The 14,710-nt window shown below is 42.0% G+C and overlaps 1 protein-coding gene across 1 annotated transcript in view; it reads right to left on the bottom strand.

Annotated features, from left to right (window-relative positions):
• The window catches only part of LOC612235, a 136,373-nt gene that overhangs the window by 40,625 nt on the left and 81,038 nt on the right, over positions 1-14,710 (bottom strand). The window contains exons 28-31 of the mRNA XM_038554893.1: positions 14,336-14,474; positions 6,483-6,636; positions 4,282-4,377; positions 3,003-3,158 (exon numbers count right to left, since the gene is read on the bottom strand). Of these exons, the coding sequence (XP_038410821.1) occupies positions 3,003-3,158; positions 4,282-4,377; positions 6,483-6,636; positions 14,336-14,474 (545 nt within the window). The remainder of the gene's footprint in view (positions 1-3,002; positions 3,159-4,281; positions 4,378-6,482; positions 6,637-14,335; positions 14,475-14,710) is intronic.

The following is a 14,710-nucleotide window of genomic DNA, read 5'->3' as shown; positions in this document are numbered from 1 at the left end:
AAGGCTGACAATCCATCAAAAAACAGGGCCAGAAAAAAAAAAAAAAAACAGGGCCAGGAGGGGGATCCCTGGGTGGCTCAGTGGTTTAGCACCTGCCTTCAGCTCAGGGCATGATCCTGGAGACCCGGGATCGAGTCCCGCATCGGGCTCCCTGCATGGAGCCTGCTTCTCCATCTGCCTGCACCCCTCTCTCCCTCTGCTTCTCTCTCTCTCTCTCTCTGTCTCATTAATAAATAAATAAATAAAATCTTAAAAAAAAAAAAAAACAGGGCCAGAAAATAGTAAATCGAGAGCCCAAAGGGCCCAGCATGCTTCTTGATCTTGGTACTATTTGGTGCCAGCGCTTACTTTGCAAATGCTCCCTCTGAGTGAAACATGTAATTCTGTTGTGGAACTTAGATGGCACATCTAAACACACTTCATTTTCCACTAATTTGCCTGAAGTAGACTCATGACTCAATTTCAGCCAGTAGAACACAAGGAAAATCTACTAGAAGGCTCTGGAAAGGATTTTCTTCCTTGGTAAAAAAGATAAAACCCTTTAACGAGAAAGCTTTCTGGCTCCTGTTTTCATCTTACAAGGATGAAGGACACATGTGGCGACATACCCAAGATGGCAGAGTGGGGGCCTACACCGACCTGAGTGACTGTACCAACCTGAACTGCCTCCTCCTAGACTTGTTTTAAAAGATCAGTACCCTTCCTAGTTTAAGTCATGGCCAGTAGCACAACCTGTTACTTAGAGCAAGTGCACCCTAACTGGCACAGAGGGGCATCAGCTCAAAGGTGGAAAATCTGAAAAAGCTTCTGAAAGAGTGGTTTGGTGGTTGAAACCTGAAGGATAAATAGGAGTTAATCAGATGAAGTGGAGAGTTAGGAGAAGGAGGTTTTCTGCTAGAGGGACTGGCTTGCACAAAGTTACTGAGGAGAGGCAGCATGGTACATTTGATAAAATGAAAGAAGTTGAGGATAGAGATATCAGTGGGTCAGGACATTTGGATTCTATTCTCAGGACATTTGGAAGTCACTGAAGGGTTATAAGAGGGAAGTGACATAATCAGGTTTTGCATTTAAAAATATTACCCTGGTGAATATCCTGGAAGAAGGCAAGAGTGAATACAGGGAGTCCAATTAGAGGTCATGCTCATAGCCTAACATCAGGAGATGATGCTGATTGAGGGTTGGTAATGGAAGATGGAGAACAGTGGACAAATCTGAGAGATATTAAAGTAATAGGATAGTCGAACTTAGTGTCTGATTGCGGGGTATGATAGAGAGAGATCAAAGATGAGTGTCCAGATTTTCTGGCTTGGACAACTGGACAGGTGGTAGTTAACTGACAGGGAATATGGAAAGAGGAGCAAGTTTTGGGCAGTGAAATAAGCCCAGTTTGGGACACAAGTTCTCTGGGATGGGACAAGGATGTTGAATGCATGAATCTGAGAAGATTTATATTTGGACAAGACACGTAGATGGTCATCACATGAGTCATCATGTGTAAAGTCATCAAAGTTACAAAAGCAGGTGAGTTTGCCTAGGGAGAGGCTGAGAAGTGGAACAAACATAGCAAATAAGAGTAGAAGGGAGCTCCAGGGCCAGACTATTAAATTGGAATCTGGGTTTCTCTCCTTACTAGGTATGTGATTTTGAGCACACCACTTAACCTTTCTGAGCTTCAGTATTACCTGTAAAATGAGAATAATGAAAGTACCTACTTCATGGAATCATTGTGAGGAGAAGAGAAACAAGTAACTACCAAAGCGCTCTGAAAAGATCTCAGTCATAGCCAAGAGTTGTGTTAATAGTATTCAGGGGAAACTTATTGACTAGACACAAAATGCACAGTGCCTAGGTCCAACAAAGTGTTTTAATTCTTTTAAACTCAGAAAAGAAAGGGTATTGAGTTTGAATAAAAATATTTTAACATATGATATTAATTTTTTATATTAACACAGTTGTAGGCTATAATGATTCAATGATTTTTTTTTTTAATGGAGGAAGGGGTCTGCAAAGACACAAGTGGCTAACGTTGTGGAAGTAAAAATGCAGACCTGGTTGTAGAAGTAGTGGGACAGAGCCTAAAAGATAACACATTGGGGATTGGGAGAGGAAGAGGGGGGCAGGAGGCGGAGGAGAGTCTGTGGGGAAGTCTGAGAAGGCCTGCTACCAATGCCAGAGGAAAACTAGGAGGGAGCTGTACTTTGGGAGCCAGGAGCAGGGAGGCTGCAAGGACACATTGTGTCAAATGCTGACAAGGGTTCAGGTTGGAGGGGACTGAAAAGTATCCAGGGGATTTTGTGACAAGGACCATGGTGCTCTTGATGAGGGTGGTGACAAATTGTAGTTTCTGAGGAGCAGATTAAAGGTAAGGAATCAGAAGTGGCTGCTGCAGATCTCTCCAGAAAGTCTGGCTCGGAAGAGGAGGCTCTTCAGATAGGGGCACCAGCTAGCTTATTCTGTGTCCAGACAAGTCTCTGTCTGGTTCCTAGATATGAGCAGAACTGTTTCCAGTTATGATACCAGGTGGGCTAGGGGCTCTTGGTACCTTAGAGCTTCAGAGGGACAAGTCCAGAGGAGGGAATGCTTGCTTAGGAGTCTATAGGCTAGCTGAGTGATGAGGACGAGAGCCCAGGCTGGAGATGTCCACCCAGGGTCCTCTCTCATACCTCTCCAGTCCTTCCGACTCCACTTCTAAATGTGTCTTCCAACTTTAAATGTGTGTGTGACTCATAAGGAAATCCAGCTAGTTAGATGATTTGTTCCATTTGGTTTCAATGGCCCTCCCACCTTTGTTCTATTTTTAAAATGAAAAGAAATGAATGTACCACGGATCACAGGTGACTCCTGCTCCATTGCTGCTCCGAAGCAGCCTTCGCATAGTCCTGGGACTCACTGGGAAAGGCTGTTGGACAGAGGGGGCGCCCTGGTCCATCTCCCAGATACGAAGGGCCTGTAGTACAATACAGCATTGGCTGGTTATGTGGCCTGTTCACCAAGAGTACCTGAGTGTTTTTGTCCAGTGTGGCTTGCTGTCTGGAGGGATCCTCCAAGATCATATGATAGTTGCTCAGAAGTACATCTTCCAAAAGCAGTTGCATGCCCACCAGCTCTCCATGAGCCACCTTGAGGTCACGGTCACTCAGCCTACAGAGGCACAGCTAAAAACAAAAACGAACAACACACTCATTTTGAAGATTTCTTTGTATCTCTTTTACATGATTTTGGGGAGAAAACCAGGGATAATTATGTTTACAAGCCCTGCCTTCTCAACTATTAGAAAATCCATAAAAATCAGAGCAACATTTCTAGCTCAAAGTCCTCCTTGAACATCTTAGACTTTTGGCTTTGTATGGAAGTCAAGTCTCCCAGCACTTTACAGTAGCAGCTGTACATGGTAAATGTTTAGTATGACATCAATTTTTCTTTAAAAGTACAGATATAAGAACACCTGGGTGGCTCAGTGGTTGAGCATGTGCCTTTGGCTCAGGTCGTGATCCCAGGGTCCTGGGATCAAGTCCTGCATCAGGCTTCTGGCAGGGATCCTGCTTCTCCCTCTGCCTATATCTCTGCCTCTGTGTGTCTGTCATGAATAAATAAATAAAATATTTTTTAAAATCCAAACTGACTTAATATTGAACATAAGCAAAAGCAAACAGCATAGTTCCCATCACCTAGCCCCAAGAACCATCAACCTATAGCCAGTCCTGCACCTATCCCTATCCCTCCCCACTTCCATATTATTTTGAAGCAAATTTATGACTAATTTTCATGTTGTTCCTAATACTTTTCTATATTTTCTATTTTTAAAAATGAGAACACAATGATACTTGCTTAGGGAATCAGGGGAAACAAATAATCCAAAGACATTCTCCTTATGAATTGTGCTTAATGGGTTCTCTTCCTACCACTGTTCACAGGCAGGCCAGGGTCCTGGTCACAACCCCCCCCCCCCCCCCCCCCCCCCCGCACTGCCCCGAGCTTCCAGCCTAGGTGTTTCTCTAAGAGGCTCAGAGAGTGATTGGAGATGGATTGCCATCTTCCCAGATCATTACCGGCCATGGAAATTGCAGCTGAGGCCATGAAGGAGGCCCATACTTGGTAAGAGCATGATTCTCTTCCGTCATAAGAAAGCATGACTCACCTTGTAGCACTGGGTTTACAGCTTCATAATCAAACACCTCTGCTTATCTCATAAATTATTTACCACTGACCTATGGACCCAATGACGCCTGTTTTGCAGTCTTCATTCAGTTCCGTGACAAGTGGGAAGACCTATCCTACCTGCATATTGTATTCTAGGGTATCTGGGCTGTTACTCATAACCGGAAACAGTCCTCCATCTTCCAGAAATGCTCTCCAAGGGAATAGCATAGATGCCTAAAAGAACCAAATAAGAAACACAATAATGCGCTACTGTGTCCATAAATAATAAACATCTTATATGAACAGGATTTCTGTGTCTGTACTCCAAAACGCCATAAGATGATTTATTTACTATGTAGACATAGTTCTTGATAGAAAATCTCTGATGAAAAAAAAAAAAAAAAAAAAAAAAAAAAAAAAAAAAGAAAATCTCTGATGATGTAGAAGAGAGAGTAATAATTTTTTTCCTTTTTTTTTTTTTTTTCCAGGATCTGGCTAAACATACAAGGGTATTTAAGATTTCAGTTTACTGGTCAGCACCAATGTTTGGAAGTTCCAGGATACTATAACAGTGGGACACACTTATGATCAACAAAAGTAAACTCACTCAAATGTTCTCAGTATTAAGAATTTTAAAATGCTTTCCTTCATCACCGTTGTACTCCAGTTGTAGGTAACAACTCAAAGCCAATGCCACAACATTAACATGTGGGCCTCTGCTTTCTCCATATCACTGTCCAACAGCTAAGGCATCCCCTACTACTTATGGCACCACATGCAGCCCTGGACATAGTAGGCCTGTCCATCTGACCCCATTCTACTCTTGCAGACTTGGTACTGATTTCAAACAATTCCTAGAGTTGGAGTTGATTCAGGTAACAGGAAGCCAGGACACTTGCATCTATCTAATCTGAGGCAACATGCAAAGGCAGTAGGGATAGGCCCAATTCCTGTCTTCTGGGACTAAATGAGGGTCAAGTCTTGGGATAAGAGTAACTGTCTTATTGCTAGGGAAGGTAAGAGTGTGGGACTTATAGGGGGTTGATATTGGTGTTACTTGGCTTAGCTTTGTAACGTAAAAACACTAAGCTGGAGCTATTAAAGTCGGAAAACCTGGGTTTGTAAGGTGGTTTTAAATATATGTTCTTAACTTCTTTGATACTCTTTCCATTAAGAGGTAGAATTTAAGTCTTCTCCCCTTGAGTGTGGATGAAAATTAGTAACCCACCTCTAGTGAATAAAATATGGCAAAATATGGGCTGCCTGGGTGGCTCAGTGGTTTAGCGCCGCTTTCAGCCCAGGGCCTGGTCCTGAAGACGTGAGATCGAGTCCCACGTCAGGTTCCCTGTATGGGGCCTGCTTCTCCCTCTGCCTCTCTCTCTCTGTCTCTCATGAATAAATAAGTAAAATCTTAAAAAATAAAAAAATAAAATATGGCAAAAATGTTGGGATGTCACTTCTGAAATTGGGTAATAAAAAAGACTATGACTTCCACCTTGGGTTCTGTCTTTTGTTGTCTCTTGAATTGTTTGCCCTGGAGGAATCCATCTGTCATGTTGTGAGGAAGCCCTGTGGAGAAGCTCACATGAATGAGTTCAGAAGTGGATATTCTGATGCCAACCAACAGCCCTGTGAGTGGGCTTGGAAGCAGATTCATCTCCTTGAGATGACTACAACCCGGGCCAGTACCTTGACTGGAGACTAATGAGAGATCTACACAACTAGCCAGGACTATACAATATACTCTTCCCAGATTCCTGAGCCTCAGAAACTATATGAGATGATGAATATTTATTGTTTTAATCTGCTAAATTTTGGGGTAATTTGTTATACGGCCATAGATAATCAATAAAATTTATGATCTAGTGCTGCCATGACTGCCCAGCAGTCTGATGTCTGGCCTGCCAGAACCTTAAGCTCTTAGTTATGGAAGGTGGGTAATACTGTTGGTACCCAGGAGCAATAATAGTTGCCAGGATAACATTTGATAACGCCTGTTGTAATCCTGGCTCTTCAAAACTCAGATGCTGGCCTTAATTTATGTAGTATAGTTGCTGTCATTATTATTTATCAAATAGAAAAGATCAACTGTTGGTTTTGCCACCAGCTGTGAGCTATGGTTTCAATTTTCCTGTTGAGTAGTTTGGAGGCGGAAGACTCTGACTATGAATAACAGAGCCCAGGCTGCTCTCCCATGTCAATGAAGGGGAGTGAAGCAAGGCTAAAGAGCACTAGAACATGGAGAGCCCCTACAAAATTTAAACCAAATGGAAACAAAGTACCAAAATCCTCGATGTACAAAACACCATTTATAGGTATAAAAATACCTCTCAACATACCTGGAGGCTCTGTGGATCTAGTGGCTGGGGCAGGCTGAGCTGTGAAGCAAAAATGCTCTTCACGAGAGAATTGCTCAGAGGTGGCAATCCGTGATACATGCCATCTGTGACAGACTGGTAGGCAGAAGCATTTCCAGCTGCCAAAAATGTTCTTCTACCAAAACACGGAGGGAAAGAAAAGCAGTTATTTATGCTTCTAAAGCTCAAAATATTCTTCAAAGTTACGGCAGCAGGATAACATTTTGAGATATACATAGGTTTCTTTCTCAATGATCTCATCCCTCACCCCTCTTTCTTTACACATCGCCCTTTACTCACAAGTCACAGCCCTCAAGGGAAAAGTAGATATACTCTAGACTAGCACTGTCCAATAGAACTTTATGCAATGTGGAAATGTTCTAAGTTTGACTGTCTCATATGGTAACCACTAGCCACATGTGGCTGTTGAGCACTTGAAATGTGGCTACTGTGACTGAGGAGTTGAATTTTAAATTCTATGTCAACTAAGTCAATCTTAATTAAGGTTTTAAATTAAATAGCCACATAGGACTACTATATTGGGCAGTTCCACTGTAGCTCTAGAACAAAGATATGGATTATTTGTTGAATTGATTATTTTAAGACTAATAGCAGAGGCAATTCTTGATATGTAAAACCAAATTTTAAGCTAAATAAGAAAATTTTGGGGTTTGACAGAGGAAGCTTTTTGTTTTGTTTTGACCAAAACTTGGTTTTTCATATCAAGAACCAAAAATCCTGAAGACTAGTGCATGAAATTAATACTATAAGTCGTAGAGAAGGAAGTATGCATGATAAATTACAATGACCTTTTTTTTTGCCCAAAAGGAAATAAGAGTTTAGTAAGCAAGGAAAGACTGTTTCTAGAACTTAGATCTAGTGGATACCTAAGAAAAGATGCTGACATGGGATACACTGACAAGAGGCTATCCTGAAACAGAGGGGACCTTATGCCTGCATCTTCCATGGGCTTAGGCCAAGTCTTGCATAAAGCAGACATCAAAAAAAAGGAGATTAGATGTAACTGAGGGACATACTAGCACCGAGGGAAATGAGGCAGGCTCCCAGAGACTAGCAGGTAATTAGAGCATTGGGGAAGGACTCAGGGAGTGCTTACGCCTCCACAAGAGAGCGTCCGTATGGGATGCTGGGCATCAGGCCAGTAAGAAGAGATCTGGGGTTGGACCAGATAAACCACAATGGATAGGTGAGGTAATCGCTCCTCCTCAATTGCTAGGATGATTTATAAGGACCCCCAGGAACTTACATCATCTTTCTGAGAGGAATGAAGGAGAAGAAAAGTGTGCTGTAAAGCCTAAAATTAAGGTCCAATATTATCTGGTAAGATCAGCAGGGCCCTGAATAACTTAATTACAAGTTCCCCTCCCCACTCTGTTCCCACAGATAAGGTCTTCTAGTCCAATGACCTTCCTTCTCACAGGGAACAAGTATAATCCCTGCTATACCTGAGTAGTGGTTTCAGTTCCCTGCCAGACCACAAAGGTATTCAAATGAACCAATCACATTCTCCTGCAGAAATGAGGGGACATCACACTGTCTTGATACTACAAAGCCTGTCTCCATGGTTCCGGGTTGTTCACTCCGTTCCCAAGTGTAACTCCTCTGAGGTCCTGCATTGCTTGCACTGTCCACTTCCCTGGGCTGTGAGTATATGTGACTAGTAAACTGCCATTGATCTCATCTATCCAGTATCCGATGTCATGTGTTTGACCATCCCCATAACCCTAGAGCAGAATCCTTCCCTTACCAACAGGGTGAATAGGAGATAACTAAAACAAAGGGAACCAGGGATTAATTAATCTTTAATTAATTAATTTTAAATCTGAAACTGACCACTTTGAAGCTCTAAGTTTGGCTGAATGACATGGAATTAGAAAGTTATCTTTCAGCCATCAGCAGAGGGGGCTTATAAACTTCAGTTCAAAGACAGATAAAGGGAGCTCTATATTTTTATATCAAACCATTGTAATAGGGCAAAAATCACACCACCTTTCACATTTTAATGAGAATTAACAAGAGATCGTTGAATGTTATTTTATACTGAGAGACTAGATAAAATAATTGATTTATCCGGAGAGTTCAAGGATGGGGACTGGAGTTGCTTCAGTGAGAACATTTTATCCTGTTCTTCACATCATTCACTTGTTTTCTAATGATTCTCGGTGGGCCCTGCTAGGGACCCATCATTCACTTGACCCCTGTGACAGTGATGCATCAAGCACCTATTATGTACAAAGCAAAGTGCAGGAACTGTCCAAGCTACAGCAATGGGTTTGACCTCCCAGCCCAATATGAGCCCAGGGAGGCAGAGTTCATTATCCAGCTGCTTCTGACCATCCTCTAAACTCCCATGGTACTTTCTATGCTCATACCTTTGTATAGATTGTATGGATCTCCTTAAAACAATGGTACCAAAAAAGCAGAATATTTTAACAGAAACGTTTATTTTCAGTCCAAATTAGGAGCACAGAAGCCCAGTATCCCATCCAACCTTTCCCTGGTTGGTTCCTTTCATATCGTTCCTGCTCTTCTCTCCCATCAATCCATAGAATGATTTCTCTTTCTCTCAGCCTCTGGGTCTAGCTTTGTTCTCATCCGACTTGTTCAATCTTTGACTGTAGTGCTTATATTTTTTAAATTTGTTTTGTTTATTATGGATGTTTTGACATCTTATTTAAAAACCTTTCTGTCTCATCAAGAGACCACTTATCCTGGTGCTAGCCGGTTCTTAGAGATAGCGAAGGACTCAGCAGGAAGCATGGCTTTGATATGCAAACCAACCAGTCCAAAGCCATACCTCTTCTATCTGACCCTTGGGTCTATGGAGGCAATTCCTCTGTTTTATTCATCCCAGGACTAGTCAACAGACAGCTAGAGACTACCTCTACAGCCCAAAGCCAACCGGAATTATTCAACCCAGCAGATCTTACACTGTTCACCCTGCCCTCCCTTGCCTTTCCAGGCTCTGGCCTCAGCACTCTCCTTGTTCCTGACCCACACAGATGCTTTCCCATGTGGCTCCGTGAGTCATGCCATACATCCTGTTTCTAGGACCTGTGAATATAATAAACTTTGTTTTTCCTGAGTCTTTTTTGTCCTCTTCTTGTGGCTATACCTGACTGACAATCACATAAAAGAACACAGAACACTGACGTGCTCTCCATCCTGGCAAGTTTGTATGGAACTTTGTAACTAAAGTGCCACAGACACCAGACACACACAATTCCTGGCAGAGTTTTAGAGCCCCAGATACAGCTTCGTGTGCATCCTATGTCTATTAACTTATGGATGCTTGGAGACTATTCAGAAATATAATACATTCAGATGTAAATGTGGCAGCTAGTCTAAGCTACAGAATCAGAAAATATGATATACTCTCTAGAGAGACCAGACTCGAACTACGGGCACCACTACCGACCAAATCATTGGTTCTTCTTTTCCCCACTTTAGTCAATTCCTCATCTAGATCACTGTCCTTTGCAGGACTCGTCCCCCTCCTAGCAATAGAACTGTTTCTAATGCTATGTGGAAAAAGGGGCCTCAAGATAACACCCAATATTTTTAGCACCAGATCCTCTTTATTCCTCCCTCTCCATAGACCCCATATTTTGGAAGATTTTTTTTCTACCAAACATGAAGTATTCTCCTGACTTTAACTGGACGCCACATCAGCCTCCAGCCCAAGCTCGGTGCTGCAGGAAGAGATGAAGAAACATGATATAAAGGAAGAAACAGAGCTCTGGAGTCTGACAAACAGGATGAAAGTTCTGCTGCAACAAGCTGTGTGACCCTGAGCAAGTTATGCAACTTTTCTGAATTTTTATTTGCTCCTCTATAAAAAATGGAGAAAATGGTTTCTGTCCCACAGAGTTGGCACATGGTGGGAGGTCAATAGAAGTAAATTTCTTCTCTCCTTTATCTCAGTTCTTAGAATTCCAGTTAAAAAAAAAAAAAAAAAGAAAGAAACGACATTTTGTTTACATACTAAGGTTTTGGGCAAATGTGTCTTTTTCATCATGCCTTTTGAAATACGAAATCAGGTCATGGGTTTCTGTCGCAACTCGCTTGGACCCTTGTTTGGTAAACTGTGTCCTGTGTCTTCTGCGAGGGTAGGTCTCATCAGCACAGCTTGTTGGCAGCATTCAAGAATCAGGAAAACTCACGGAAATGAAAGTCTGGCTTGTTGCTTGTGTCAGGGTGCACCTGCCAACCGCCAGCTCCTAATAAAGTCAGGTCTGAGCAGCCTACTAAAATGCCAGAATAGACGCGTGGAATTCTCTAAACTGCTCTGCCACCCTCCAGCTGCCTTACTGTCAATGAACAGTCAAGGGTTTCCTAAAACACCACTCATCTTGTGCGCGACAGAGCTACCCATAGTATGATCCCAGGCAAGCTGCTTCAAATCACAGGGAGCAGGGAATTCATAGGGCACATGCTAAGTTTTTCCTGGATGCAAGGATATAAAAAAGAAAACGACAAAACAAAACAAGAACAAAAACACCTGCAACGTAGCCCTGAAGAGGCCAGGCAAAAGTTGTGGCTCTTCACTTCTTAGACACTGGAGACCAGGACTGTGGTCATAAGCCAGGCCCAAGCTCACAGGAGGTCTTCTCTGTATCTCTCAGAAATCCCCAGATAACCCTGCAGCACACTTTAATATCTCTGTGTTTGGAGACACTTAAGCTGGACGAGCATAAAAATAAATTTAAAAATGAAGGGAGAACCAACGAAAATTTAAGGACTGAGAAGTTGGCGAGGCTTTCTTTAGAGATCCCTTTCTGTACTCTGGTTTGGGCTTGTTGCAAACATCACCGGTACCTTCAGGGTATCTCCTCAAGCTTCTCCTTTTTGCTCTAATCATTCCAAACGAACATCAGGAATACATTCAGACTAGTGGCATTTCTCATGCAATATGTTTTATACTGTTCTACAGAGGTCCTTTATTTTTTTATTTTTTTAAAAAGATTTCACTTATTTATTCATGAGAAACACAAGAGACACAGGCAGAGGGAGAAGCAGGCTCCACGCTGGGAGCCCAACATGGGACTTGATCCCAGGTCTCCAGGATCAGGCCCTGCGCTGAGGGTGGCGCTAAACCGCTAAGCCACCAGGGCTGCTCCATAGAGCTCCTTTAAAAGGGACTTTTTGTTTTGTTTTGCCTCCCTCCACTCCTGAATTACAAAGGAATTCAAGCCGTTAAATCTGGGGGTGGCAAACTTTTTCTTAAAGGGTCAGATAGTAAATAGTTTCAGCTTTGTGGATCTTATGGTCTCTGTTGCAGCCACTCAACTCTGTGTGAAAGCAGTCCAAGATAATCTAATCTATAACAAATGGGCATGACTATGTTCTAAAAACCTTCATTTATGGACACTAAAATTTGAATTCCTTAGAACTTTCAGGTGTCCCAGAATGCTACTCTTCTTTTGAAAAATTTTCCCCAACCAATTAAAGATATAAAAGCCATCCTTAGCCCACAAGCCATAAAAAAAAAAAAAAAAAAAAAATCAGGCAGGGGTCTATGACAGATATTTGCCAAACAGGTAAGATTGATTAGAACCACTGTACAGCCCATTTACTTTCAACACAATGATTACTTCACCTGAAATTAAAGATAAGCTCACTTCTCAGGCATTTCTTGTACCAGCTAGTGAAGAACTCCTGCAGGTTGGTGGACATGCCTAGAGGTGACAGGCCCTGGGCAATGTGGTTCCAATGGTCTTGGAGGCCAATACCAATTTCCACCAGAAGCTTGGTGGAGGTCAGGTTGACGGACAGAGTGAAACTGTCATGCTTAGAAACTGCATCTAGGGTGCCTGGGTGGCTCAGTAGGTTAAGTGCCTGCCTTCAGCTCAGATCATGATCTCAGGGTCCTGGGATGGAGCCTCATATTGGGCTGAGCAGCCCGCTTCTCCTTCTCCTGTTGCCCCTGCTTGTGCTCTCTCTCTCCGTCAAATAAATAAATAAAAATCTTAAAAAGAAGAAGAAGAAAAGGAAGAAGAGCCAGAAACATGCATCTATCCTGCAACCAGAGCGATCTATGGCTCATATAGTGGGAGCCAGATATTAAATGATTACAGGGCCACTATCTTGATGTCCTGGAGCTATATTCTTCCTCATAAAAAAGGGAACCTCTTTCTATATAGAAGCATGCTGCTCTCATTCCAGGTAAAAGTTCAGTTCATCCTTTTCAAATTCTGGAGAAGCCTTCAGTTAACATAAGCAAAAAAAGTTCCCTGGAGTAAACAGTCATATTTGCTCAGAGTTGGTGAACTTTGGGGAAGGATGAGGGAACTCCCCCCTACTTCCTTTCTCTAGATTATCTAAGGACTTTTCCTTATTTGCAGGTTTAGCACTAAAATCATCAAGGGGGATGACATTTATCTTTTCACTTCTCTTTCCTGCCTTCTCTCCAGAGTCTATTTTTCTCTCCATACTGCTGTCTGGCATCCATCCTAGTTCTCAGGCTTGGGAGTCAAATGCACCTAGGTTCTAGTTTTAGTCTGCCACTTACTAACTGTGTGATTCCAAATACATACACACTCTGAAGAGCCCCAGAGGAAAAAGGCTAGAGGACATGTGATGAATAAGGGACTCATGGAGATATACTGTCCCGAGTGGTTCCCTCTAAAGTCTTTTGAAAGATATACTGAATATACTGAAACCAGACATAGGACACAGTGCCTCCATTCCTGCAGACTGTGCCAGGACAAAGAAAGCCCCTCAAAGCAATTCCTAGGGGAAGCAGACTAGTTCCCCCTGGGAGAATCCTGCATACCCGGAATCCAAAAACAACTTCTGGGGTACAGTTCTATTTCTTCATCCTATGTAAATTCTTTACAAATTCTGACTTGGAGTTTCAGAATCAGAGGGCTAATGAATGGTCCTCCTGACAATTAGAGTCTTTATATCCTACCCACTTGACTAATCTATAGCTCAGAAAGCTGTTTGTCAATAAAAAGAAAATGAATTAGTCTAATTTTATTGTTCTGCTGAATTGATTTGAATCCAGAGATCCCTGATGCTCAGAGTAAAGAAAATCTGGAATAGAAAGAGAAAATATAGTTCAGTTTCCATTCTCTATAGATGCCCATGCTAATGGTGGAATGCAATTACAATCCACAGGTAAGCGCACAGCCTCCTGAGGTCCTCCTCATTGGCTAAATAGTTGCCCTGGGAATTAATCAAAGCAAGTTAATTGATTTTGACAATTTAAGAACAAGCAGAGACCCTCAGGCCTAACCTCTTCCCTTTCCATACAAAACTTATTATTTATCCTAGAAACAGGGTGACTCTCAATCCAAACTAATTTTCTCATCAGTCATGATTAATTAACTAAATAGACCTTCTTTTTTGGTATGCAGAGTAGTTAATACCCACAATTTATTTATCTGAATTTATAAATTTAACTCAGCCAATTCCACTGGCTTCACAGTGAAATTGTGAAGTGCAGTGAAAATTCTTCTAATTAAGGGCTGGAAAAAAAAATAAAACTCTTGGAATCATCTTCAGATTTATAAAAAATATTATTCCCAATTAAACAACCTGAACATTGAAAACAGCAATTGTTGTGCCAACTAACCTATTTAAATCCCATTTAATAAAATCAAGAATATGATAATCCAAAACAAACACATTCTACATGGACTGCCTGTGCAGCAGGATACATTTGGTAGCCACAGTGTTCTGGATCCGGTTGTGCCCCTGACTATTTTAAACTTGTTATTTAATCCTGCCAAGAGTGACCTTCCACGATGGTCATTCAGAGGCACCTGCCCCATACAATTAACTGGAAGGATTCATTCTCCAGCCCTTACCGGATAAGGTGCCTCACTGCAGCGTCAAACTGCAAAAATATAACCTCCCTACGAAGGAGGAGTGCCTGGGACACCTCGGTAGGGTCTTGGGGGCTCTGGAGGCTGTCAATCATTTTCTGTAGCTCTTGAAGCTCAGATCCTGGAAGATAGATGACATTTTAGTCAGATAGTGTGACCTAATGAGCCATCATTTCACCCCTGCAGCTAACTTATTACCTAAATGTATTTCTTTTTGTTTGTGAGTATACTAATTACATGTTTTGCAAGATCAGCAAAGTCTTACGTTCTAGTGGCCAAGGACTGATTTATCTTTCCTTCCTTCCTTCCTCAATAAGATAAAAATTTGCTTTGCTTTTCAGCAGAATAAGAACATAC

Source organism: Canis lupus, chromosome 12, assembly GCF_011100685.1.
Source record: "Canis lupus familiaris isolate Mischka breed German Shepherd chromosome 12, alternate assembly UU_Cfam_GSD_1.0, whole genome shotgun sequence".
NCBI lineage: Eukaryota > Metazoa > Chordata > Mammalia > Carnivora > Canidae > Canis > Canis lupus.
Note: the sequence above shows the minus strand (reverse complement) of the source record. Positions and strands in the feature narration are given on the sequence as shown.